At 41.5% G+C, this 27,784-nt stretch overlaps 1 protein-coding gene across 1 annotated transcript; it reads right to left on the reverse strand.

Annotated features, from left to right (window-relative positions):
* Positions 1 to 18: 18 nt before the first annotated feature.
* ZNF318 (zinc finger protein 318) lies at positions 19 to 27,784 on the reverse strand. The gene is made up of 10 exons (XM_030315565.1): positions 27,314 to 27,784; positions 24,405 to 24,556; positions 17,735 to 18,374; positions 15,326 to 16,768; positions 13,355 to 13,454; positions 11,160 to 11,464; positions 6,358 to 6,561; positions 5,799 to 5,898; positions 4,725 to 4,843; positions 19 to 4,434 (listed from the first exon to the last, which is right to left on the reverse strand). The coding sequence occupies exons 1-10, from the start codon at positions 27,767 to 27,769 to the stop codon at positions 1,126 to 1,128; spliced, it is 6,828 nt and encodes a 2,275-aa protein (XP_030171425.1). The 5' UTR covers positions 27,770 to 27,784; the 3' UTR covers positions 19 to 1,125.

Consider the following 27,784-nt stretch of genomic DNA (forward strand, 5'->3'; position numbering starts at 1 on the left):
AAAATCCAGAAAGAAACATGAGGTTAATGCATTTATTCCAAGTAATTAACACATTAAAAATAAAATTAAACTTGTCCAAGCCAACTTATAAATTCTTTAATCTTTTGAACAAAATGTACAACCCCAAACATCACACTATGGTGGAAATAACTTGGGAAAGGGAGAGGTAGAGGAAAGAACACATATGGATTGTGGAACAGAGAATGAGTCCAATCCCAAAACAAGTTTCAGCTCTTCTACCTCTTCAGAACAGAAATGGCTGCTACACAATTTAACACAAAATATTACTGGATCACAATACAATGAACACAAAGGCTGTTTCAAAAATAAAAGTGACCCAAAAAGCATATCTGCTCCTGGCATTGAGCCATGAATAAGCCTTACCGATTTGTCGTCTTCCAAAAGTGAACCTGCTAGATTTTCTTCATTTATTGAGGCTATTTCCAAACAGGTTTGTGGGTTAGCAGGACCATTTCAAGCAAAGGCAACAGGATAAAGGAAGTGTGGGGTTGACATGGCACAAGGAAGTAAACAGTAAACAAAAGAGCTACTCACGCTGCATTTCAAACAATGTTAAGGCAGGCCCATCCAAATGGAAGCCTAAGAGATGAACAATCCTTCCTTCATTAGTAGTTTTCCATTTCAGCAGGCTTTCTGGTGTCTCTCCCAGAGATCCATCAGCTGCCCAGGAAATTGGGTAGGAATACAACATAGCAATCGAAGTCAGCTCTCTGTCTCCCTCCTCCCCCACATTCCAGAAATGGCAAAGTCAAAGCCAAAATACAATCAATCAAAGCACACTATGTGGTGAGCCAGACAGACATTTGATTTTAATGACAAAGTAGGAGAAAGCAAATTGGCAAAAAATAAAAATAATAATAACAGAAAAATACTTTTTTACAGATATGTATAGAAGTTATGACTGATTTGTCTGGTATCTTAAGAAAAAAGGAAAAAAAAGGAAAGAGGTAAACTTTTGGCTTCCATGAACATTTACTGTAAGATGCTTACTGCATCTCTTGGTGTAGGTTCCAGATGAGATAGCCAACTAGTCCTGGATCATCTGGGCACCTGATTTCTAGAAGCCAATTTGATTCATCCACAAGTAGCTCTGGATGTGTACTTTTAGTCATGAACACTGGATTCTGTGTGGTCCTGGGTGGCAGCAACTGAAGCTTCTTGTGCAGTTATTTCCTGAGGGACCATATTGCCTCCAACTATTTGCTCCCTTGTAGGAGACCCCGAAGCCAGAGATTTTGCCAAATTCAAAGGGTGGTCAGTGTCCTCATCTACTTGAGGAATTGCTAGATGTGTGATGGATACTTTCGGTATTTCTAGCTGTAGTGGTCCCGTCTCCGGGGAACTACACTTAGGAGGGTCACCTGGCTCAGAAAGAGGAGAACATATCTTCTCTTTTTGAACTCCAGATGTCCGTGTGACAAATTCAACAAGGTCTGGAAGGCAAGGAGATGGCCCAAGGCCTGCAGGATTAATTGTTTCCGATTCCAATCTGAGTGAATCTTGTTTCTCTAATTGAGAAGTTTCTTCCACTTCTTCAGGCATCATTCCTCCTGCTAATAGGTCAAGTGCTTGGTGTGTTCCCTCTAAGCTCCCCAAACCAAGGTTAACATTTTCTATAGGAAGTCCAGTTTTCAAAATGTTAGGGGTGATCCTTCCACTTCTGGGATTAGATGAGTTTTGTTCACCTTCTGCTCCAAAGTTAAGCACCAGGGTTTTGGGAGAATCTAATGGAAACTCAGAAAAGGATGGGATTGGTTCCAAGTCAGGGAGAGTGGAGGGATTACATCCTATAGGTGACATAGAATTTTCTTCACACGCTTTCTGAGACAGGGCATTTGGGGATCTATGTGCTTGGTCTACCCGAGTATTGCAGAAATCAACACCCATATCCCCCAGGTTCCCCAGGGCAGCAAGCTCTTCTACTTTTAAGTCTGTAACTGCAAAGTCTTCTAAGGCCTTGCTTTCTATTGTCACTGTTAATTCTGGATGGACATCTTGTAGCTCCAGGGTTTCTGTTTCTGGTTTCTCTGGGCTCTTCCAGGTCTCTGACTTATTATTTTCATCCCAAACAGTCAGTTCATAAATCATTTTACCCTGCAAGTCTTTTGATCTTTCTCTCTGGAGTTTGAGGCTTCTGTAACTTGTCCTGGAAGAAGATTCTGGAGCTGAATTTTCTAGCCACTCTTCATTACCAGTTGAACCTCCTTGTTCCTGTGCACTATCTGTTAAACACATATCTGATCTGGCTGGGGACTGGAGAAGCAATTCCGGAGCAGAAACTTTCACAGGTATATCTTGTGGGTTCTGGAGTAAAGACCTTGCTTCTGGTGGAAATGAGTCTATTTTTGCCTTTGTGGAAGAGAGAGCCTGTGCACTCAAGTCACTCACTACTTTACTTTGAGTTTCACTTACTGTCATCAATTTCCTGGACTGTTCAGCCTTTTTGTCAGTCATCTGCAACTCAGACTGTTCTATTTCTCCCTCCCATGTACATCTGTCCCCACGGTTCAAATTAGAATCCTCTATGCTATTGGGCCCAGCACTGATACCTGTTTCCTCTCCTACCATCCCTTCAGAAAGCTTTGGTCTCTTTTCTCTTAGTTTATTGTTTACCTCTACCTCACTTTCCTCACAATCCTTAGATTTGTGGAGCTCTTGAATTTCCTCATCCTGGTTACCAGAGTCTATAAGGTGGGTTTCTACCAACTTCTGAGATTCCATGATATGACAGTGCATATCTGACAGCTGAGGGGCTGGCTCTACACCTGGTGGTCCTGGTTCTCTGAGATCAAGCTCGATTTTTCCTCCTGGAGATATATCCCTATTAGTATCGCTCTGGAAGGAGCTAGAAGTCCACATGGCCAAAGTATCCGTCTTTGGGGTAATAGTTTCGTAAGGCCTGCTTTGGCACAACCTTGTCAGAGGCTGTAGGAATCCATAGCCACTGCCTCTGTTTTCTGAGTCTGTGTGTTCTACAACTGACCATTTCCCTAGGGACACCAGAGTTTTTGCAGTGGGCTTTTCAGGAGCAGAGATCAAACTTCTATCTGGAGGCAATCCCTCTTGGGATGTACTGTTGTTCAAAGTGGAAGTGGAAGAGGTGTCTGAACTTTCGACTCTAGAAAGATTGCTATTTTCCCCATTGGCCAATAGACCGCCACTCAGCTTAGTCTCAGGGGCCCCCTTTCCACCACTACTGTAGAATATATCATATAGGTCCTTAGCATTGGCTGTGGCTAAGCATGAATTTCGCTTTTCCAATTTTTTGGCTTGTTCACTGAACACACTTGAGAGGGGAGGTGGAGGACGCACTAACACAGAGAAGAGGGTCTGGTCTCGGTCACTCTCACTCACCCCAGGAGCTGTCTCATCGGAAGGAATGGCAGCTGGCTGTGCCGACGCCATGATGGCTACTGGCAACACAGGATTCAAAATGTTAGGACCCAGGAAGCCAGGGCTGAGACTGTGAGATACAGCTGGGTTTGATTTGACTGGAGCCAAGACAGCATTTGTCTGAGCAGGAGATGGAGAAGCTAGATGAGGTATAACTGGGGGTGGCGGAGGTGGTGGCGGAGGGGGTGGTGGAGGAGGTGGTAGCACTTGTTCAGGTATATGGGATGGTTCATTCTTTTCAGCCAGTACCATTTTTTCCTCTGGAGACCCTTTTAGAATCACCTCTTCCCCACCAAATGCTTTGGAGATGATATCAGGAGGCAAGAGAAGATCAGCTGAAGACTCTTTAACCACTGGCAGAGGCTTAGCAGTAGTTCCAGAGGATTTGATGGACAGAAAGGTGTTAAGAGGAGCTGGCTTGCTCACTGTGGCTGAACCTGACTTGCGGAGTACTGTGGATGGGATAGGCAGGTTGGGTCGGATCTTAGTCTGGGTTGAAGTTGTCACAACGGGCATCCAAGGGCTCGTATGTGCAACAACTGTTTTCCCAGAGAGCTTGATTTTGATGGGCTTTGCCTTCCCAGCCTCAGCTTTCCCATCCTCTTTGTCCTTACTGTTTTCCACAACCTCTTCCTTAGGAATACTTGGGACCATTGAACTTTTTTCCTCCTCTTTTTCTGGCTTCTTCCAGCTGAATTTCCCAAAAGATGTTGGTGATTCTTTCTTTACCTCTTCCTTTAATTGCAGTTTGATGCTACCCTTCCTTTTATTTTCAGCCTTTTCAGGGGAGTTCCCACCCTCAGAGAGTTGGTCCTCTAATTCCTCAGAGACTCTGTCATCCTCTTTTACTTCCTTCAAGACCTTTGCCTTTTTTTCTTTCTTCTCCTCCTTTGGTTTCTCACTAAGTTTGCGCTTTAGCTCGTTCTGCCGTCGCCGTTCTGTCTCTAGGACCACAGCCAAGCCAGCTTGGCGGTCTAGATTCCGCCGCTCCTCATACAATGGGTTTTCAACCACATATTTCTGGGAAGAGAAAACATAAAGGCTCAACAACTGGTCAAAATACAATAAGAAAGAAAATCTTGGCCCTGCTACTACTGGAATTCAATTGGTAGAAACCCCTAGAGTCATCTTCTTCGAGGATATAGATGGTTCTACCAGGTCAGCATCTCTTATTAAGACTGACAAGAACTTCCTAGAGATTACACGGAATTTGAAGTATTAACAACTTTTTCTGGCTCTGAAGTGGTTTGACAAAGTCAAAAGGATTACTGGAGAAAGTAGGAAACTCCACAACTACTACAAAGACCAACCTTGTATTTCTCATTGTGTTGGTGACCCTTCACATGTTGCTCTCCGGAAATTGGATCCCCCAAAAATTCCTCACAGAGCTGGCAGTAATATCCAGTGATGGGAATCAGAAACTCAGACCCTGGAAGAAGTAGAAGTCAAGAAAATAAGTCATTCCCACCCAGGACGTCAGTAAAGGAAATCCCACTTCCCTTTGCAGTAAAAAAGTTAATGGTATATAGGACCTTACCCACTTTCCAGTCAGAAGTGGCATTTAGATGAATCCAAATGGCACAGTTTTCCCAATTTAAAGCTTCAACTCAGGACCTCTAGCCCTTCTACCTCTTGGGAACACTAACTGGTTAATTCAGGAGTTTTCTGTGCCAGACTCATTTCTGTTGTTGACTCTCCTCAAACTTCAACTACCACTAAGCATTGTAGGATGCTAGCTCAGTACCATTTGTATGAGGATCTCTCATGTTGGTATTAATGACTCAGGAATCTACCTTCTATAGATCTAAAGGATGGAGCAGCGTTGACTACTTACAAAGGTAAGAAATTGAGAAGTAAAAAGACAAAAGAAACTTTCTACTTCTCAACTTATCCCCAATAACAACTATTCAAAAATATTTTCTAGTTCTTAATTGAAAAGGCAGTTAAATTACCATACCTTTTACTGTTCTTTATTTACGTGGACTCTAAATAAATGAGATTTTAGTGCATAAATCAGTGACGAAAAAAAGTATACATATATTAAAAAAAAATTTTTTAAAGTAGGCTCCATGCCCAACATGGGGACTGAACGCATAACCCTGAGATCAAGAGCTGCATGCTCTACCGACTGAGCTAGTAGTATGTGGTATGTATATGTAACATGTGTTAGAATTTTGGCCATATGAGTAGAGAGCATTCTTGTCTTACAGATCTCTATTTCTTTAGACTCTAGTACACTGTTTTGCACATAGAAGGCATTCTTACACCATTGTTAACAAAACAGTTATGTCTCATCCTATGCTGCTTCCTAGTACCTAGTTCAGGGACACCTCTTCTTTGGCTAAATGTAAGGAAACTACAAGTGGAGCCAGGGGGGAACATACCTTTTGCAGGAACAGTTATCTTGTCAGTACGTTTTACAGCATCTTGCTTGGCCTCACTCTGGGTCTTTGAAGCCCAAGGTCTGTTGTAGGGATCCAGTGTCTATTTGCAAGAGGCAGAGGTGCTCACATAACAGCACTAAAACTCAATGACCCCTTTTCTTTCCTTTTTCTCCCCCACACCAGGGGGGACCAGAAGCCCCCAGGTACCCACCCCCACCCTCTCTGCGAACTGTTTAAACGGAAATCACCTGTGGAAAAGGTAAACACATGTTAGAGCAAGTACTAGCAATAGATAAAATGAAACAAATAATCAGGTACTCAAGGAATCAAAAGAGGCAGAAGCCTCACTTACACTTGTCATGGTGTTTAGTTACAGGCAGGTCCCCTGGACTGAGCCCTGGGGATGGTGTCTCCTTTGTTGGTATCTCTTGGCTCTTCAGATTGGGGCTCCTGCCCATATGAGAATGTTTCATTTTCCAGCTTTGTAATGCAGATGGGGGTATAGACGTTTGAGGGGAAGGAGGGCGAGAATGGAAAGAACAGTGGGCATGATACCTACCTGTGTGTGCTTCTTATTGTGCATATGAGTGAAGAAGTCAAACATGGTCCCACAGATGGTGTTGCAGTCTTTGCACCAGTGATTGCCAGCATCATAATACTCATAGGCAGCAATGGGCTGATCAGAATGCTTAGTAGCTGGCTGGAGGCTCTCAGCAGGCTTGGGGCTCTTAGTATGGGAATTCTCACTGTTTATTTTGGATTCCTAGAGGGAAAACACCTGTACTCAGAAGGAATTCAAGGTAGTCTAGACCTGTCTTCTCTCAGAAAAAGCAAGCAGCTTACCACTATAATAGATACAGGGCCATATGACCGTATTTCCAGGGCCTAAATCTATATAAACCAGGGAAAACCCGAGAAATCTGTCTGCAAGGCTCAAACAGAACTAGACTCCATAGTGCTGCCTTACCAGGGAGAATACATCATAGTGGCAATATATTTACTTATGTATCCCAAAATATTTAGAAAAATAATATTATGGAAACACTGGCTGCCTCTGGAGAAGGAAGTAGAGAACAAAGATGGACAGGAGTCTTTTTATTATATACCCTTTGGTAAATGTTGAATGTGTTCTCTATGCAATTAAATATGTTAAATTTAAAAATCATAATGACAACTACGAAGAAAAGAAAAAACAATATGGAAAAGGTAACTGACAGGTTAAGCAAATGCAGAAAACAAGTCAAAGTCACATCCAGGGACACAAAACTGGAGAGCAGGGTGGGCACTGTGCACAGATAAAGCAGACAGTCATCTACATGGAATGACTTAAAAGAATCTGGGTAAAATATTTCAAACTGCCTAAAATACCATCTTTAGAATTTAACACCTTTGAGTTAATGTGAATCCTCTTTTAAAACATATCAACTCCCCAGATTAAGTTATCAGTAATAAATACTTTAATATGAATTCATGTGTCAGCAAGCTGGGAATAAGGTACTTAGGAAGTGAGAATCTTGGTTAATGTTGAGGAGTGAGGCACAGAAAAAAATAATTTGGAACACAGGGAGGGTAAGTATGAATGAGGAGACAAGGTCAGAGAACTAGGCACATGGGTTAATAGGGAGAGGAAGACAGGCTGGAGAAAGAGAAACAATTAGGACTTCAAAGAGAATCTTGCCTTATTAGAGTCTTATTCAAGAGTCACTAAAGAGGGGTGCCTGGGTGACTCAGCTGGTTAAGCATCTGACTTTGACTTAGGTCATGATCTCCTGGTTTGTGGGTTCAAGCCCCTCATTGGGCTCACTGCTGTCAGCGCAGAGCCCACTTCAGATCTTCTGTCCCCTTCTCTCTATACCTCCCCTGCTTGTGTTTCTCTTTCTCTCTCTCAAAAATAAATGAACATTTAAAAAAATTTTTAAAAAAAGAGTCACTAAAGAAATCACACCCAGCAGGTAAGAGATGGGTTCGTGTATACACTGCTGGCAAGTACTGACTGGCGCTTTCTGAAAAATAATCTAGGAATACATATTACATATCTCAAAATTCTTCATACCCTTTGACCTAGCAATTCTACTCCTTGACATTTATCCAAAGTAAATGATTTTGTCAAACAGGAGGTGATTTGACTGGTTAAATAAATTTTGGTATCCATACAAGAATTTCAAATTAAGGTCATTTAAAATATTATAAGGGCACCTGGGTGGCTCAGTCACTTAGGAGTCCAACTCTTGATTTCAGCTTGGGTCATGATCTCATGGTTCATGAGATCGAGCCCCGTGCAGGGCTCTGCATTGACAGCACGGAGTCTGCTTAGGATTCTCTCTCTTCCTTTCTCTCTGCCCCCCTCTCCACAATTAAATAAACTGTAAGAAAATATTTTAAAAATAAATTATAGAAATCTATTTATTAACATGGCAAGATGTTCATGATATACTGAAAAAGCAAGTAACTAAATACATTTGAATAATCAAAACGGCTATGCAAATAGGACACAATGTCAAATATCATCTTATCCAAACAACTTTCTGTAACTACTCATATTCCTTTATCCTGTTTTCTTTTCTTTTTTTTTTTTTTTTAAGGCATTTATCATCACCTAACCTGTACTTGCTTTTGTATTATCTTTTTCTATTTCATGAGAGTTAGGACCTTGTCTATATAGTTCATTGCTATACTTCCCTCTATCTAAAATAGTGCCTGTCACTTTCTTGGGAGATCAATAAATATTTGTTTAACGAATTATAAATAGAAAATGAATAGCTGGAATAATATACACCAAGGTATTAATGACAGTTGTCTCTAGCTAGATGAATTGTGGACTTGTGTGTGTGTTTATTTTTATGAAATGAATAGAAAGAAAACCTCAAGCCAGCTATGCATTTTAAAGTGAGGCAAAAACAGAAAAAATACCAACCAGAGGAACAACATTCCTTACTATTGAAATGAATACTGACTTGTAACATATCCATATTAGCTTCAGTGAAAATGAAGCCAAATTCAAATCAAGATGACAGGCCATCATGGGGCTGGTGCATAAATGGACCCCAAACGATGTATAAGTCAACTATAAAGGGTCAGAACTTTTAAGTTCTTCTCCCATCAAAGGCCCTGAACTCAATGACCCTGGTATAAAAAAGAGCATAGTCCTACCTGGTTGAAAAGAGGACTCTCCCAGGAAGGCATAGAAAAATTAGAGCTTGGACGATAGAGAATACAGAATATCCTCTTCTCTACCTCCCCAACATTAACTGAGCACCTACTATGCCCTAGACAAAGTGGATACCATGGGAAACACAAAGATAAATGAGTTTTACTCTTTTATTCTCAGGAAGTTCTTACTTAGTGGAAGAGACAGGCGTGAGAACAGACATGATCTTAATTAAGTTTTAAATAAGATAGAATGAAATAAATCTTATACGGTAACCATAATACATTATGAGAGAGCTCACTACATATTTAATATATTAAAGAAGGGGTGGGGTGAGGCACCTGGGTGGCTCACTTGGTTAAACGTCCGATTTCGGCTCAGGTCATGATTTCATGGTTCATGGGTTCAAGCCCTATGTCAGGCTCTGTCTTGACAGCTTAGAGCCTGGAGCCTACTTCAGATTCTGTATCTCCCTTTCTTTCTGCCCCTCCCCTGCTCACGCTCTGTCTCCTCCTCTCTCTGCCCCTCCCTTGCTCACTCTCTCTTGCTCTCAAAATGATTAAACATTTTAAAAAATAATTTTTAAAAGTTTATTTTATTTATTTTGAGAGAGAACATGAGTGTGCACACAGGGAAGGGGCAGAGAGAGAGAGAGGGAGGGAGACAGAGAATCCCAAGCAGGCTCTGCCCTGTCAGTATGGAGCCTGATGCATGGCTCAAACTCACAAACCATGAGATCATGACCTGAGCTGAAACCAAGATACAGCCGCTTAACCAACTGAGCCATCCAGGCGCCCCAAAAATTTATTTACTTTGAGAGAGCGTGCATGTGAGCAGGGAAAGGGCAGAGAGAGAGAATCCCAAGCAGGCTCTGTGCTGTCAGCATAGGGCCTAATACAGGGCTCTATCCCACAACCCTAGGATCATGACCTGATCTAAAACCAAGAGTCAGACACTCAACCAAATGAGCCACACAGGTGCCCCAGCCAGTATGAAATTATAATGAGCAAGGGGAAAAAGAAGCATGAAATGAGGCTGAAGAGGTAGGTAAGGGAATATTACTATCACTGGCTTATACTTGGAGAAAGGATTAAGAGTATAGCCATATAAGCAAAAATTGAAGGTGGCTTGAACTTGGATGAGATGGTGAGATGGATGAAACTGAGATTTACTTTGCAGGGAGAACTGAAAGAATCTGGCATTGATTTTGTATGGAGCAGTTAAGGAAAAGCAGCACTAAGAAAGCTTTTCAGGTTGTTGGCATGAAAACTCTTGGACACTGGGGCCCTTGAGATGGGTTAACAATGAAGGCAGAAAAGAGGGAGGTCGAGCACATCATTAGTTTGTTTAGTTTAGTTTAGGGTATGTTGACTTTGAAGTGTCTATGAGACAATGAAGTAGAAATGGTGAGTAAACCATTGGACCTCAGGTTTGGATCTCACCAGACTCCTTTGAGTTAGAATATAAAACTAGAAGTTGTCAGCATGGTATTTCAGCATAGACCTGGATGAAATGACCTAGGGAAAAAGCAGAATTCTGGAGAACTGGGCTATGACTGATTCCTGAAGAACTAAAATATTTAAATATCAGGCAAAACACAATAGGCAGCAAAGGAGACTAAGCAGCAGCAGCCAGCATACTAGGAAGAAAAGAAATGTGAGAGAAGCCAAGGGAAGAAAGCATTTTTAGAGAGAGTGTTTCCCTGTATTAAATACTGCTTTGAGAACTAAAATGTATTCACTGGCTATGCAGCATGGTGGTGACCCTGTTGCTAACTATGAACCCACAAAATGGTATACATAAGTTACAAGAAGATTAGAAGCCAGGCTGGAGTGGGTTAAGCAATAAAGGCTAGAGCAAGAACATGGGGGGCCCTGAATGCTGAGGATTTGGGATTCTATTCTGTGGGCAATGAGAGCTGCTAAAATTCTGAAGTAGAGTCCCGTTGTCTGACCTATGCTTTACAAAAATAACTTCAACAAGAGTGAGAACAGGTTGGAAAAGGAATCTAAGAAAATGGTTAGAAGGCTTCTTTAGGAGCCCATGGAAATGAAAGATATAACAGAAACAGAAAGGGACACCTGGCTGGCTCAGTCAGTAGATCATGCAACTCTTGATCTCATTGTTATGAGACTGAGCCCCACACTGGGCATGGAGCCTACTTAAAATTTTTAAAAAATTTTTTTAAAGAAATGGAAAAGTTGAATTGTTACCTTGCTATTTGAAGAGGAGCTTGAGGTTGATGACACTTTTTCTGGGCTCTTAGATTTTTCTGCTTTCCCAGCCTTCTCTGTAGTCTCTTTACTGTCATTTGAAGACTTTTGGGATTTATCCAAAATGTTTATTCCCAAGATCTGAGCCACTTTGTCCAGTTCAGACTGCTTCTTTTCTGCCTCTTCCGCTTCTTGTCGAAGTTCTGCAATGTCCTTCATGATGTTATCCTGAAGCCGACTCACCTCCACCAGGAGTGGGTCTTTGTGGCCATCCTTCTCCCTTCGTTTCTTGCGCAGCATTTCTCCTGAGCAGACGAATGTCAAAAGAAAGAAACACAAGGAAAGTAAGACAGGTCATTTTTCTGTCACAAGTAGTAATCTCCCAAGAGTCTATGGTGAGAAAATCTTTTCCCTTACAACTTTCCTTTATAAAGGCAAGAAAGACTCTCCTACCACATGGGCTAGTTTAGGTGAAGCTTCTATGGAGGTAAAGGATGAGTGATTACATTATCTCTTATGTAGGAGTTATTAGCTAAGGATCTACAAGCAGGCTTCAGGAGATCCATGAATCCCCAAAATGGTATATATAAGTTTATGTGCATTTGTCTTTATGTTGTTAACTATGAATCCAGTGACGGTCTTCTTCAGAGAACCAAGGAATTATTCAGAGGGCGAAAAGAATTCAGTTACATATTTGACTTTATCTGATTTAAGGACCCTTTACCAGTACCTACACTGAGTGTTAGGTTTTGCCTCAGGTTCACCTAATGTTATCTCCTATTCCAAACAGAAGGTCCTCATGAAATAATCTTCACAGGATTAATAACTAAATTTCTTATCCATAAACAGTCCAAATCCAAACAGAAGAAAGTGTATCTTCTCTCACTATTATTCCAAGCTGTCATCAAGCTGTAATATTTAGAAGACTTATTATGTTCTTTCCTCAGTGTGCCTGTGAATTCCTAAAGGCACAGATGAAGAGATGGAATCAAGAGGCATCATGGAACATCTTTTTGTGCAAAAAATAAGGAAGTACTTAAAAAATGATGGAGACATATCAAAGGACACAGGAGACCCTTTAAGGGCTCCCACTGGTCAAATCTGGGGCAATTTGGGCATGAAAATAAATGACAGTATATAATTATAACTTGTTAAATGAAGAATCCATGACTTCACACCAATATAAATGACCAAGAGATGGGAGAGGAGGGATGGGTAGGAAGCTCTTCATCCTAGTAGAAAGCCAACTAATAAAGGTAGAAGGAATAATGAGATTAGAAAATCACTATTTAACAACCATCATAACAAATGATTTAGGCAAGAATCACCAATGAATGCTCAACTAGTGAGAGGAAATTTGAGGACTGACTAAACATTTACACAGTCTAGAAGTATCTCTCCTATAAGTTACTAATTATAAAGGGTAAAATAATAACTTTGCAGCAAAGAAATTCCTGAAGACACCATCTTAACCAAGTGATCAGAGTTAATATCACCAGTAATGGGACAAATTAATACATGATACAAACTCAGCATCACTTCTGTGATGCTCTTGTCAAAAATGCATAACCTAAATTTAATCATAAGGAAACAGACAAACCAAAATTAAAGGACACTCTATAAATATGTGACTTCTTTTCTACAATGTCAATGTCATGAACTATAAAGATCCAGGAAATGTTATAGGAAAAAAAAAAAAAAAGAGTGAAAGAAATGACAACTGAATGCAACGTATAATTTTCCATTTTCTTTTGCTTTAGGGCATTATTAGGACAGCTAGTGAAATATAAAGATCAGTAGACTAGTAGTACACTATGGTTAATTTCCTAATTTTGATAAGTGTACTATGGTTATACAAATGAATGCTTTATTGTTAGGAGATACACAATGAAGTTATTTAGGAGTTAAAGGAGTATCATATATAAAACTTAAAGAATTCAGGAAAAATCACACACATACACAGATTGAGAGGAAAAAAAGGATATAGAAAATATGGTAAAATGCTAATAATCATGGAGAATATCTGAGAATTTTTACACTATTACTGCAACTTTTTATGAGTCTAATTAAGCCAAATTTTTTAAAAAGTGAGGCTTCAGATCACTGAACTTATCTGAGAGTCCCCACAGTTCTCCATTTGGGTCTCCTACTCAAGTTACTACAAAAAGGCACTTATGCACAGGAATGTCTGATACCTTGTTGTTTATGAAGCCGCTCCAATTCAGTCCTGAGGTAGTACATCTTTTTTTGGCGAGCTTCCCGGTCACTCTTTAGCTTTTCCCTCTCTTCAATAACCTGCAAAGTACATAATAGTGTCCTTCAGCCTCCATCATTCTCCTTTTTCTACTACTCTCTTCTGTAAGTCCTCATGCCAGATGATACCTGAATCCAAGGACCCAAATGTCTACACAGAGAAGTTCTGACTTTATAGCAAAGTTGGTATTTCATTCTGATCCAAATTCCAGAGTAGAATTATCCTTTTCAGAACTACATTGCCCAGAAAGCATTATTTTTATGCAGGAAGCACTGTACTATTAATGTTAACCTAAAGGCACTGACAGCAACTATTAGACAGTGGTTCTGAGCTCAAAGGGAACCATCAAGAAGTGAACTAATGAGTGTTACAGGTGACACATTGTGTTAGTTGCATTACATACATCAATTTATTTAATCCTCGTGACATTATCCTTGTTTTACAGTAAGAAAACTGAGGTTGTGAAAGATAAAGTAACATATCCAAGGTCATACAGTAAGAAGATTTAAAATCCAGGTATATTAGATAGATAGATAGATAGATAGATAGTTAAAATCCAGGTATATATAGCCTAAAGCACACATTTCAACTGTATTACTACTAGTTGATGGAAAAAACAAATATAGTTTGTATATAATGGACTAGTGTGGAAAACCTGTATATTATCAGCCCTGACTTAAGTGCTAGATTCTTGAAGGGGAAGTAAAAGGAAAGCACTCAATCTCCAAACAGTGTCTGTACAGTCTCAGGTTTTGTCTATATTGAACCTTTCCCTCCTCTTTTCCAAAAGACTTCAACAGAACAAAAGACTGAAGCTCAGAGTATCTAAATGCAATAAAAAATTAAGAGGTCATTTTTGTTTTCTCAAGAATCAGCTATGCTCTGTCTCTCTCTGTCTCAAAAATAAACATTAAAAAAAAATTGAAAAAAAAAAAAAAGAAAAAATGTTTCAGATTCTGTGTCTCCCTCTCTCTGTGACCCTCCCCCGTTCATGCTCTGTCTCTCTCTGTCTCAAAAATAAACATTAAAAAAAAATTAAAAAAAAAAAAAAAAAGAATCAGCTAAATTTCTTTTAAACTGGAAAAAAATTGACCCTCTAATTTTTCCTTTCCTTCTTTTTCTTTAGGTTTTAATTACTTTATTAGCAAACCAAATTTAATATATTACATTTTTACGCTCCTAAACAAAGTGAGTCATTAGTTACTAAGGACCTTTACATTAAGAATATGCATTAATTTTTCCATTTGAAATTCTGCTATTCTGTACTCCTCATCCCTAATTTTTACCTGCTGTTTTAAAATATCTAGAATTATTACATCATTACCCCAGCCAGTTCCCTTCTTATACCTGAGAACCCAATGAATTTTGTAGTATAAAAACTACTGTTTTTTTTAAGTGTCAAAAAATATGTTGTATTCTTGGACTCTAAAACAAACCAGAAAAAGCAAAGCTGATTTTTTAATTACCAAGCAACAACCAGGTATTAGCTTTTAACCCACATAATCACTACAGGAAATGGATCCAAAATTCACTAAGATGAAAACACATTTACTGATCGTCCTTCACCCAATCCAATTTTGGTTCCTCACTCCCTGACGAGGTCATATTGAAAACTTCAAGGCTCTCAACTCCTACCCATAGTATTCTAAGGCCAATAATTCTGATAGAGAAATAAACTTAAAAAAGAAGTCAAGAAATCACAGTGGGACCTACGGCTAGAATTTAGTTTAGTCCTAATGAGAAAATGTGAGAAAAACAGAGGGAGTATATACATTACTTAGAGGACAGCAGCCTCCAAAAACTTAAAAGGGCCAATTTTAACTTAAATACCAATTTAACTTAAAATACTTAAAATACCAATTTATGTTAAAATAGAAGACTCAGGCACAGGATGCCCAAAGCTAATATTCACCTTCTGCTTCTGGGAAGCACGGTTCTTCTCATCAGAGATCTTCTCCGGATTATATCTTATGAGTGATGGGATGGACACCTGGACAGGCACTTGAGCAGTAGGAATTGAGCCTAGCACTGACTCCTCCTGCTTGGGCTCATCAGGAGTCACAGTGGGGATCACACGGAGATTGGGACGGCTACGAGTAGGCTGTTTGGTAACTGGCATTACCCTGTGTGGTTCAGGTAGAGAGTGGTTTGATGGTTGAGAGGCAGGGTACATGGGCCACCTGGAGGCTGCATATGCCATGTAGTGCCTATAGGCATCAAAGGAAGCAGGGGGAATGGCAGGTCCCTGATAGTTAGGAGGTATCCGAGCTGCAGCAAACTGAGAGGCCCTTGGCATATGAAACTGTGATAAAGAAGCAGGATGTGGAAGTCTAATTGGGGCAGATGGGGCTGATGGTAACATGCATCTGACTGCCACAGATGACTGAAACCCACTGCCAACCACCTCTGGTCCTGCAATATGACCCACTGAATGGTCAGACTTTAGGAATGGGGGGCTGTTTTTTGTGAGCAGGTAAGGGTCTACAGGGGAGACTGGATGTGGATGGGACACCTCTGGGGAGTGGGTATTGCTATGGTGTGCCTCTCTGCTCTCCAGTCTGTGAGGCTCTGAGGAGTGCCGATCAGCTGAGAAATGGTGGTCAACTGAGGAACAGCGTTCTGCTGAAAAGTGCCGGTCAACTGATGGACGGCGGTCAGCAGAGGAACGTGATGGTTTCTTGCCATGAAGTCGTTCCTGAGTGCGTGCGGCCAGTTTACTAATCTCTGCTACCCCAATATCCAGCCCTATGGTCTTGAGCAAGTCATGAATCTTGGCATATTCTGGATTGGTGTCTTCTATTGATTCTAGTTTTACAGCTGGAGCTGAAGAGGGCAGGGAGCTTGCCTTCTGTCTCATGACTTCATTCTCAGAGCTCCCAAGGGGCTTTGGTGGAGATTCTGCCTTTAAATCCTCTTCTTCGTCCCCATAGAGAAATTTCTCCTCATCCTCAATGTCAGGGAAACTACGGCGCCTTTTTTCCTGTGTACTGGTAGAATCTGCCAACATGCTCAAAATGCGGGAAAAACCACTGCCATCCTGGCTAGCTCTCTCATGGGGCAGCAAGAAGTCTGTGTGTCGTTCAGGCCCCTCAGGTTTCATATTCAATTTTTCCTTGTGGCACAGAAAACTTCCAAACTTCTCTCTGAGAGGACTGTTGTCTTTGGGCATCCCAGGGAGGGGACCCCATTGATAGAGGTTGCCCTGAGGTTCTTTCAAGGTAGTCTCTACCATAGTCCCCTTGTTTTCAATTTCTGAGGCAAAAGCAGCAATAGCACCACTTAGTGGAAGAGATGGGTGACCAGAGTAGACAGGGTGATCCTGGCTGGGGCTGGTATTGCTGGAAAAATTCTCAAGCTGTAAAGACAGACACAACTGATTTAGCCTCTATGTAGAATCTCAGAAAACTAGTAACTGAGACAAATACTTAAATAGTTGGTTCTTCTTGAATAAATAGGGGGATGCTAAGTATGAATGAAAGGGAGGTACAGTATCCTTAGGCAGGTTCAAGATTTGGGTCTCCATCTCTCCAGATGCTTCTGCTGTAGCAAGGGGAAACAGGAAATAAAGTAGATTGGCATGAATCTTTACTTTTGCCCATTTCTTGTACTCCTTACCAAGCAATACAAATTCAAAAGGATTTTAGAGATATACTCTAGCTTACTTGTTTTTTTTCTATGGGTCCCTCAAAGGGGGGGAAAACATATAAAAGTGGAGCCACTTTGAAGTGAGATAAGGAAACTCTGAAACCTAACTGATCAACCTCCCCTTGCTTCCTTACATGCCCTTAGGTACTTCTTCAGAAACTTTTAGCTCCTAGGAGAATAGCTAAAAACTAGCGTTCATGCTTGACCATCTTTTCAAAGATGAGGAAAAAACATCAGGGCACAGTAACTTGTCTAAAAATCATACAGCATGTAGTGGCAGTGGGATCAGAATCAGAATCACCTGGTTTCTGGTCTAGTGCCTAGTGTCTACTCATAAATCTTTTCTCTAAAGAGAAATGAGGAAAATTCAGATCATCTACTCTCTTTGCCCTTCAAGCTTCACTTCCAAGAAACCCATATTCAAAGATTCCTTGAGGGCTATCCAATTTAGAGAAAAAAACTTTCAATAAATCCTCTCCAAAATGTTTACTTAGCCTAATATATGACAATAGAAGCCCTCCACTGATGCATTATGAGGCCTACAGTTTACTCTGGAAAATCTTGGAAGATACTATATTACAAAGATACCATTAGGGACACAACCCTCAGGAAAGTAACCGAGTTTTAAGATATTAGAGGGACTAGCAAGAGATTCTAGAAGAAATGCAGCAGAGACCTGAATGGAAGGCTCCATGTCCACCTCAATCCGTTTCTTCAGAATTGACTTCTTGGGCATGGCGGATACTTCCTCAGGGCGATGTAAAGAATACCCTGGCTCTGATGTTGTTAGGACACCTGATAGTCCAGGAATAGAACAGCTAGTGTCACCACCATCAACTCCCACTAGCTCCTGACTCAAGCTCCTACTTCGTTCTTCCTCTTCTTCTCGTTTTCGCCTGGCAAGGTCCAGCTCTCGAAACTCAGGATCTAGAAACCTAGGGCTTGGGCTTCGTCTACGCTGTCGATAGTTGCGGGTCCCTGATGAAAAACCTGAGTGATCACCGCCCATGCCATGTATCTTCTCTGTGTCATCATAACGGGGCCGTTTGGCCTCCCGGCTCCTTTCCTCAGGTCGTACAGAGTAGGAGCCTTTGAGTTTATCTCTATTCCGCTCTGTTCCCCGCAACAGCTCATCATGACAACTGATATGGGGACTATAATCAGAACGATGCAAGAAAGTTTCTCTTGTCCGGTAGTCCTCATCAAGTTGTCCCAAGAAGGGACTGAGAGGTCCCTCCTCCCGAGAAATATATCGTTCAAGACCTCGAGAGCACTGGGAACTTCGAGTGAAGACTGAATCATCAGTCAGGTCATCCCTGAAGAAAGAGACAAGCATCAGTGAATACAATGGACTTGGAAAGAGCAAGAGCAAACAAGCCTCTAAGAGGCTGACATTCAGCAAGGGGGCTACAGAATGCTTAGGACAAAAGACAAAAATCATGAAATCCAAGAACAAATCTATGGAACATTTCTTCTCCCTTTCCCCTGGGCACAAGCAGCTTCAATCTCTGACCAAAGGGAACTATTACTATCTATCTAGACAGAACTTTTAGGCTAATCTCTTTGACTAGACTTTGGGGATGCAGAATATCACGAGAGGGTCTGGGAGATGTGAAAACATCACTACCAGACTACAAAAAGTGTGGGTTACACAATTCCACGCTAGTTTAAATTCTAGCTCTTTGCTATCAAAAGTGTGGTCTCAATTAGCAGCATGAGTATTACCTAGGAACTTTTTAGAAATGTGGATCTCAAGCTCCATCCAGGCCTACTGATTCAGAAACTGCATTATTTTAATAAGAGCTTCAGATGATTTGTATGCACTTTTAAATGTGAGAAATGGGAGCACCTGGCTGGGTGGCTAGGTCAGTTAAGCATCCAACTCTTGATTTTGGCTCAGGTCATGATCTCATGGTTCGTGAGATCAAGCCCTGCACTGGCTCTGGTGCTGGGTGGGGTGCCTGCTTAAGATTCTCTCTCTTCCTCTCCCTCTGCAACCCCCTCTCAAAAAAATTAATCCATAAATGAAATGTGAGAAATATCAGGCCAAGTCAATAATTTTCAAGCTGTGTTCTACAGAGACTCTTAAGAGTGCTTAGGAGATGCCTAAAGGAAAGACATGCTAAGAAAGCAGAGCCTGCATGGCTCTGGGCCTTCCACCTCACTGAAATCATACTGGCCCCAACTTTTACTGTTTGTAATGTAAAGTTCTGTATAATATACCATTTGGAAAAGAAGTATTTCACTGTGGGGAAGATTTTTTTTTTAAACTACTGAGCTACCTAATTGGCACGATTTTCTCACAAGTTTTAGAAGATTCTCCAATGCTCTGTTTTGCTAGGTCACGTATTAAAAACCATAAAATCCCTTTACAGCCTGTTTTGTTCTCTCTTTTCTACTTTGCTTGGATATCCACAAGCACTCTGCTGATCCTGGGTCTACGAAAGAGTATGGAATGATTTGGCTCACTATATATTTTTATTTTCATAGAAATAAAATGGTCTTTAAAAAAAAAAAGAAATAAAATGGTCTTGGACCTTTGTGGCACAAAGATAAAAATACAGGATGGGACACCTGTCCTTTCAGCTCAGAGCTCTTTATCACACAAAATCGTCCTAATCTTTTTGGGTACTATGGTCACAGAGTTTCTACTGTCCAAAAAAGAAAATTTCTGATTCAATCATAGATAGAAATAAAGATCCTCCAGCACTCTAACTTTTAAGTAATCTGAATGAAACATTTACATGTCATGGCACCTGGGTAGCTCAGTTGGTTAAGCATCCAACTCTTGATTTCGGCTCAGGTCATGATCTCACAGTTCATGAGCTCAAGCCCTGCATTGGGCACTGTGCTGACAGTGCAGAGCCTGCTTGGGATTCTCTGTCTTGCTTTCTCTCACCATCCACCCCCCGCCAACTCCTGCTTGCACGTGTGCTCTCAAAAATAAACATTTTTTAAAAATGTATGTGTCATTCACACTCCACTCACATTGGTGTTTTCTAGTTTCTAGTATGTACTTTTGTGTTTTGTAGAGTTTCTGAGAAATAACTTTTCTTTGATTTTGTTTTTTTTTTAGTTGCTTTCTCTGGGACTGAGCAGAACATCAAAGAGTTGCCTTTTCTAGAACTTTGTTCAAAGTTTTAGACCTGGGTAACAGCTATAAATAATTTTACGAAAGACTATCATAGATAAACTTTATCACTTCCTCTAAAAGAATGCCACCCATGAGAATCCAGGTTCCGGTTACCCACCTCCTCCCCAAGAATCTGGGGAATTTTGAGGTCTCGATATAGTATAAAATAGGAAAAATGGGAATGAACCAAGGATGATCTCTGAAATCAAACATAACTAGAGTAATATATTTTACTCTATGGGTTTGTCAGCCATGAACACGCCTATTTCCAGGGAGGAAATGTCCATGAGCCACTCTATTACTACAACACCATCTACCATGAAAAAGTCTCTGATTGTATTAGTGTAGAGGAAAAAACACAGGCTCCGTGGGGAGTGGCAAATTCATCCATACTTCCATGTTCAGCTCCCCACTAGAACTATTACATATCACCACCAAATGGCATACTAGCTCAAGATCTAATCTAGCACTAAATATCAAGAAGCTAGAAATAATGAGATGACTCCCAGACAGTATCAATCCAGACTTGTAACCTTCAGCAAAAGAAGGCAAAAACAACACAATGAAAAAAGGTATGTTAACAGTTAAAAGAATAAACTATCATATGTATATCATGCATATATATCATGCAATACAGAAATCATTGATTTCTATACAGGCAGAAATCAAGATGCTTATTAGAAGCTCATGTCTTCCTTCCCCAGGTCTCCCAAAGGATAAGAGAAAGAACTGGCTACGGTAAAAGTGAGCCCTAAAAAGGGTCCCATCCTCTGTAGCTTAGAATAGTCCAGGGACAGACTCTCTCTGAAAGTTTTAGTTAAGTCCAACTCTTTTCTAAGGTTTTAAATAGTGTATAAGGTCTATCTATTTAAAAAACTGACAGGGTGCCTAGGTGGCTCAGCCAGTTAAGGATCCGACTTTGGCTCAGGTCATGATCTCATGGTTTGTGAGTTCAAGCCCCTCATCAGGCTCTCTACTGACAGTGCATAGCCTGCCTGGGATTCTCACTTTCTCTCTCACTCAAAAATGAATAAATAAACTTTAAAAATAAATAAATAAGTAATTGATTGTTGGATTGCTGGATGGGTACATGGGGGCTCACTGTATTATTCTACTTTTTTTTTTTTTTTAAGCTACTCATGAATTGGTCAGCATCTCATCTAGCAAGTAGATGGGAGCTCCCTCTCTGTACTTTTGTATTTATGAATTGCATTAAACAAGTAAAAAAACATATAACATATACCCACATAAAACTTTGTACACCAATGTTCACAGCAGCATTATTCACAACAGCCAAATAGTGGAAACAACCCAAATTTATCCATCCAATCATCTCTGAGGAATGCATAAACAAAACACATACAATGAAATATTATTAGTAACAAAAAGAAATGAAGTACTATTATATGCTACAACATGAATGAATCTTGAAAACATTATGCTAAGTGAAAGAGGCTAGTCACAAAGGACCATATATTGTATGATTCTATTTATATGAAATGTCCAGAACAGGCAAATCTATAGACAGAAAATAGATTAGCGATAAGCTATTGTATGTGTGTGTGTGGGGGGGGGCGGGTAACTAATAGCTAAGAGTGCAGGTAATAAAACTTTTCTAAAATTAATCGTAGTAGTGGATGCACAACTCTGTGAACTCAGTGACTAAAAGTCACTGAACTGCACACATTTTTTTTTCTTTAAATAGGTTCCATGCCCAGCATGGAGCCCAGTGCAGGGCCTAAACTCACAACCCTGAGCTCAAGACCTGAGCTGAGATCAACAGTTGGGTGCTTAACAGACTGAGCCATCCAGGCACCCCTGAACCATACACTTTAAATGGGTGAATTTTACGGTATGTGAATTATGGCTCAATAAAGCTGTTAAAAAATGTATATGATTAAGAAAAAGAAGAAGAAAAAAGACCCTGTAGAGTCCAAACTTCCCATTCTTCTGCTCTGATTCCCTAAAATGCCTGAAGAAGCTCTTTGCTTCCGTCTTTTCCCTAAGGCAAATCAGAAAGAAAAAATTCTGCTCCTTCAACCTAAGTCAGGGCAAGCAAGAGTTAAGATAAGAATTTTGTGAATGGAACGTGCAGACTACTTTGTTAACAGGGTAAACTGAACTCACATACACAAGTCTTTAGAAGCTTAAATTAGAGCACGTGCTCTCTCTCTCAAAATAAATAAACTTTACAAAAAAAATAAATAAATAAGGGAAGAGAAAGATTATCAGGGTCCCAGGAAAAGTTTATTTTTAAAAATTTTAAGTAATCTCTACACCCACAACCTGGGATTCGAACTTAACACCCCCAGGAACAAGAGTCCCTGGGAATGAAAGTGGCATGCACTAGTGACTTAGCTAACCACGTATCGCCAGGAAAAAAATGTAAAGCACCTACATACAAAGGATGGAAATGGCCTGTTTCATTAGCTGAACTGGATACACTGTCAGGAGACATCATGAGAATGCCAGTGGTCCTATGGCCTGGTACTACTGGACAGTAATTATCCACACAAACCATATAGAGAAAAAATACAGGGGACAAAACAATATAAAGAATGGGTTGCTACCTCCTTTTATTATTTTTTTCCTTAAGTAATCTCTATGCCCAATGTGGGGCTTGAACTCACGACCCCAAGATCAAGAGTTGCATGCTCTACCAACTGAGGCGCCCCCGACAGCTCCTTTTAGAACCTTAGTCTCATTTTCTCTAAAACAGACTTGTCTCTCTGAAACACATGATTCTGGGAAGACAATTACTATCCCAAACTCCCTAAAAGGCAATTTTTAATTTTTACAACTTAAAAAAGGACAATTCACTATGTGAAGCACACGTGCATAACGAAGCTTATAGAAAGGGGAGGTGACAAGAGGAAATGCTATAGTTATCTCAAAACCTTAACAAGGAAGGAAGAGAGTCACACCTGGCACCACCTACTCAATCATTTCCCAAAATAGAAGTAGCCAGAAGGGCAAGGGCTTTTGCCTCAATTAAGGGATACAGTCACATAACTTAAAGCCCTATGTTCAGAAGTTTCTTTTAATATATTTTTTAATGTTTTTAGTTTTTTTTTGAGAGAGAGATAGAGCATGAGTGGGGGAGGGACATAGAGAGAGGAGACAGAATCTGAAGCAGGCTCCAGGCTCTGAGCTGTCAGCACAGAGCCAGACGGGGGACTCAAACTTGTGAATCACAAAATCACGACCTGAGCCCAAGTCGGACGCTTAACCTACTGAGCCACCCAGGCGCCTCATGAAATTTCTGTCATATGACACAGAACTCTCCTGCCTTGGTCTGCCACATCAAATTGCCACTGGAGCTTTGAAGTAAATATCACCAAAGAGTAACACTGGTCTTCAGACTTCCTGCCCAGCCGTCCCCCACCTGTCTGCCTATGCTCAGTGTACCACTACATGGACAGTCTCAGTTTGAAAGAATATTACATTGACTTGTTGCTACTGCTAATCATTTGTGAAAACTCCCAATATGCTGGGCAGAGACCACAACAGACATGGTTCCTAGCTCTCAGAAAGCACTTTCCCTGTACTCCCATTCTTATTTATTTACTTTTGTGAGGTGAAAAACACCTAATGTGATTAGTTAACTTCCCACGTGGTGATGTTCCTAATACCTAAGATCTACATTTAATACTCTGTGGAGTGTATTTGTCTGCCCTCAGCATTCAATAGTTGTAAAAACTGAAATTAAACATTTTTAAAGAGCTTTAACTTTTCTACTAATGCTTAATACACTTAATATACTGAATTTAGATACATGTTAGATATGAATTTATCTAAAACCTTTCTGAATCTATATTTCAGCCTGACCAAGCTGAAAACGCCATTTAAAAAAGATTTCCTATTTTGTCCAGAACTTTCTTTTGTAGAAAGGATCCTAGTTCCAGTATTTTAGAATCCTTACCATCTCAATTGTTTATGTTTATGTCCTGTTTATGTCCCCTCAGCCTTCCCCTTTCTAGACGGACCAGGATGACATTCTAAAGTCTTTTCTTCTATGTAATTCTTTCAGCAACAGAGTCTACGTCAATACACTCTTCCCACTTAGAAAGCCTTTTCCAATGCTATACTTTGTACTGGACACAGGGTGTAACTTCAGTGCTGGCACCACTCTTCCAAATACATTATTCAGAAAAAAGCAACTTTTCTAGCTTCAAGCACTATTATAGTGTGCCCTACCTCAAATGAAGCCTACCTGTCCACGTCCTCCAGATTATCCACTGGTGACCCCAGTCGATCACTAAGCCGCCGCCGTTCTGGTATGCCAACACAGAAATGGTCATTGCCAACAGTGATTCTTAAGCTCTGTTCCAAAGAAGAGTCAGAACGCAGACCAGGAGAGCGTCTCTACAAAAGTAAAAGATAATGTAATATTCTATAGGATCAAGACATCCCTACACCCAAAAATGTACTCCTCGGAGGTCATAAAATTGTCACCCAAAAAGGAGAGAAATGACTATGGTAAGATACTACTCAAAAAATAAAGCATGTTTTTAAAAATTATCATTTTCTTAGATGAAAGACCACACTTCCAAGCCTCCCAATCAGAGACCTCTCATTCTTTCATTTACTAGTACTGGGCATGGGACTAAAAGAGTAAATTGAGTCTGTTCTCAGAATCTATACATTTCTGGTGAAGTAAGCAAATAACAGGTTTTGTGTGTTTTTTAAAGTACTTCTGGGGCGCCTGGGTGGCGCAGTCGGTTAAGCGTCGGACTTCAGCCAGGTCACGATCTCGCGGTCCGTGAGTTCGAGCCCCGCGTCGGGCTCTGGGCTGATGGCTCAGAGCCTGGAGCCTGTTTCCGATTCTGTGTCTCCCTCTCTCTCTGCCCCTCCCCCGTTCATGCTCTGTCTCTCTCTGTCCCAAAAATAAATAAACGTTGAAAAAAAAAAAATTTAAAGTACTTCTGATAGCAGTAAGTGCTATAAAGTCATTAAAAAGTTGTAATATGAAAGAGATTAGAGAAAAGGAACTACTTCAGATAGGATGGTTAAAGACGGCTTTTTCTGAGGTGATATCATTTAACCTGACCCTTGACTGATGAGATGTCAGCCTTGCAAACAGATGGAAGTATGTTTCTGGCAAAAAGAACAAGCTGTGGAATGAGCTTAGCATGTTCTGAGTAACAGAAAGACAGCCAGTGTGACTGTAGCAAAGTGACAGAAGACAGGAAATTTGGATTTTATTCTTAGTGTAGTAATAAACCACAGAAGGAGTTCAAGCATTAGAGTGATATGATCTGACTACATTCTTCCTCCAGATGCTTGCATTGCTCCTACTCTCATCTCATTGAAGTCTTTATTGAAGTCACCTTCCCAAGCCTTCCTTGGCTACCCTATTAAAAATGATGAATTCCTTTCTGTTTTTGTTTTTACTTAGTACTTAATCCCATTTAATATGCCAAAATATTTTACTTCTCTTATATTGCCTGACTCCCCCTGGTAGAATATAAGCTCTACAAGGGCAGGGGTTTTTGACCGTTCACTGTTGTATCCCCAGTGCCCAGAACAGTGCCTAATATGGTAGATGTTGAATAAATACTTCTCAATTGTATAAAATGAAGATTAACAAAAATTATCTTGATTGCTAGGTACAGAATAAACTAGGTGGTAACAAGAATGGAATGTAAAGGAAACTAAGGCAATAATCCACTCAAAAGGCAATAGAGCTTAGACTAATGGCAGGTGGACAGTTTGGGGGATGTATCTTGGAGGCAGAGCTGACATGTTGACACATGGAGTGAATCTGACAGCTTAGACTTGGGAGAAGGGAAACCATCACTATTTCTGGCTGAGCAATGGGTGATGTCACTGACTTGAGAAGAAAAGCTTGGAGCATTGAAGAAAAGGGAGGCTGTGGGAACTAGTATTCAATTTTCTTTGCTTCCTCTGTAGAACTTCTTGCTTCCTCAGACTATAGCTGCTCAGCTGTGAAAATCTTAACATAGTGACAAGTCAATTCACCTAAGACCAGAGTACCTAGAGCACGTCAATACTCTTAGAGAGCCAGCAGAGAAAACAGAAACTTTGTCATGGGTTTTTTTTAAAAAAAATTGATGAACTGAAAATAAAAACAAATTCCAAAACACCAGTCCCAGGCCAGAGGCAGTTACAGTGAGAGGTCAATATTATGTCTAAACTTCTATCTTTTTTAAAAAAGATTTTATTTTTAAAGTAGTCTCTCCACCCAATGTGGGACTTGAACTCATGACCCTGAGATCAAGAGCCCTATGCTCTACAAACCCAGCCAGCCAAGTGCTCCTAAACTGAACTTCTTAACCTCATGTCCCATCCCTTTAGCAGGAAAACATAACCATTAAAATTATGGATGGTGGGAACCGGGTACGCATGGACTGAATCACAGCTACACCGCTTCTTAGTTGTATGACATTTTTTAAAGTTGCTCAAACCTCTCTGGATACCTCAGCTATTCAATAAGGCAAAATTTTAACTTCCTCGCCTCAAAGGGTTGTGAGTGTTCAAAGGAAATGTGTAAATGAAGGTCGAAGCATAATCCTGCCACATAACTCAATAAGTGGTGGTACTTATTAATGACTGTGGGTATGCACAGTTCATTTCGGAGTAGCGCCAATTTGCTAACAGTTTACACTCTAGGCGTCTTCGCTGATGAGGTTTAGGCAACCCTAACTGGCCACAAAGACATTTCAGCTTCTTTTCTAAGATCCACGGGGCAGCTCAGGTCTTAAGGGGATACCAAACCACGCAACTCTGAGGGAAACATCGACTACTGAACAAGTACCAGGCACACAGTTTGGAGGACATTCCCCTCGCCCTGGCAAACTTTTCCGCATCTCACCCAGAGTGAGACAAACAGCCTATTCCTGAAATGATGCACTGCCTCCCGAACCAGGCGCCCGTCTGGGTCCCGAGTCCGTTATTGTGTAAAGCGGCTCCCAGGGCTGACGGGGAACCTCCAGGTTGGGACGTCGCCGAGGGAGCCCGAGGGGGGGGTGGAGGGCCTTCGATCCTGGGACTCTGGCCTGGAGGCCTTGGGGCGCCTGTGCTGCGGGCGTTTCTGAAAGCGGGAAGCCCGGGCGAGGGGGCTAGGGTATAGAGGGAGTCCCGGTCGAGGGGTGGGATTACCCGGCTGCCGCTGTCGCCTGGATGGTCTCCACGGCCGTCCCGGGCGAAGTCCGCGCGGGACTCCCCGCGGCTGCTGCCTCGGAAACCGGCCGGGCCCGGCGGGAAGAGTCGTCGGCCCCGCGGCGGCGACGGGGAGCCGCGACGCGCCCGCGGCGGGGAGGGGGAAACGCGACGACCCCGCGGCGGGGACGGCGAGGCCCGGCGGCCGCGGGGCGGGGACGGGGAGCCACGGCGACCCCGCGGCGGGGACGGCGAGGCCCGGCGGCCGCGGTGCCCTGAGGGCGAGCGGGGACGGCGAGCCGGGTTCCGAGACGAGGAGGAGCTGGAGGGCAGCGGCGAGGTGCGGCGAGCCGGGCCTGAGGAGGAGCCGGAGCTGCGGCCGGTGCGCGGGCCGCCCCCGCCGCTCTCTTTAGGCCGGTGCGAAGAGACGGAGGAGCGGGCGCCGCTGCGGTACATGGCTCCGGCAGCAGC

Source organism: Lynx canadensis, chromosome B2 (genome assembly GCF_007474595.2).
Source record: "Lynx canadensis isolate LIC74 chromosome B2, mLynCan4.pri.v2, whole genome shotgun sequence".
In the NCBI taxonomy this organism is placed as follows: Eukaryota; Metazoa; Chordata; class Mammalia; order Carnivora; family Felidae; genus Lynx; species Lynx canadensis.

Coding starts and splice junctions, on each gene's coding strand:
- ZNF318 (XM_030315565.1), bottom strand. CDS start 27,769: ATGTACCGCAGCGGCGCCCGCTCCTCCGTCTCTTCGCACCGGCCTAAA. Junction 24,557..27,313: donor CAGGCGACAGCGGCAGCCGG/GTAATCCCACCC, acceptor TTACTTTTGTAG/AGACGCTCTCCTGGTCTGCG. Junction 5,899..6,357: donor ACAATAAGAAGCACACACAG/GTAGGTATCATG, acceptor TCTTGCAAATAG/ACACTGGATCCCTACAACAG.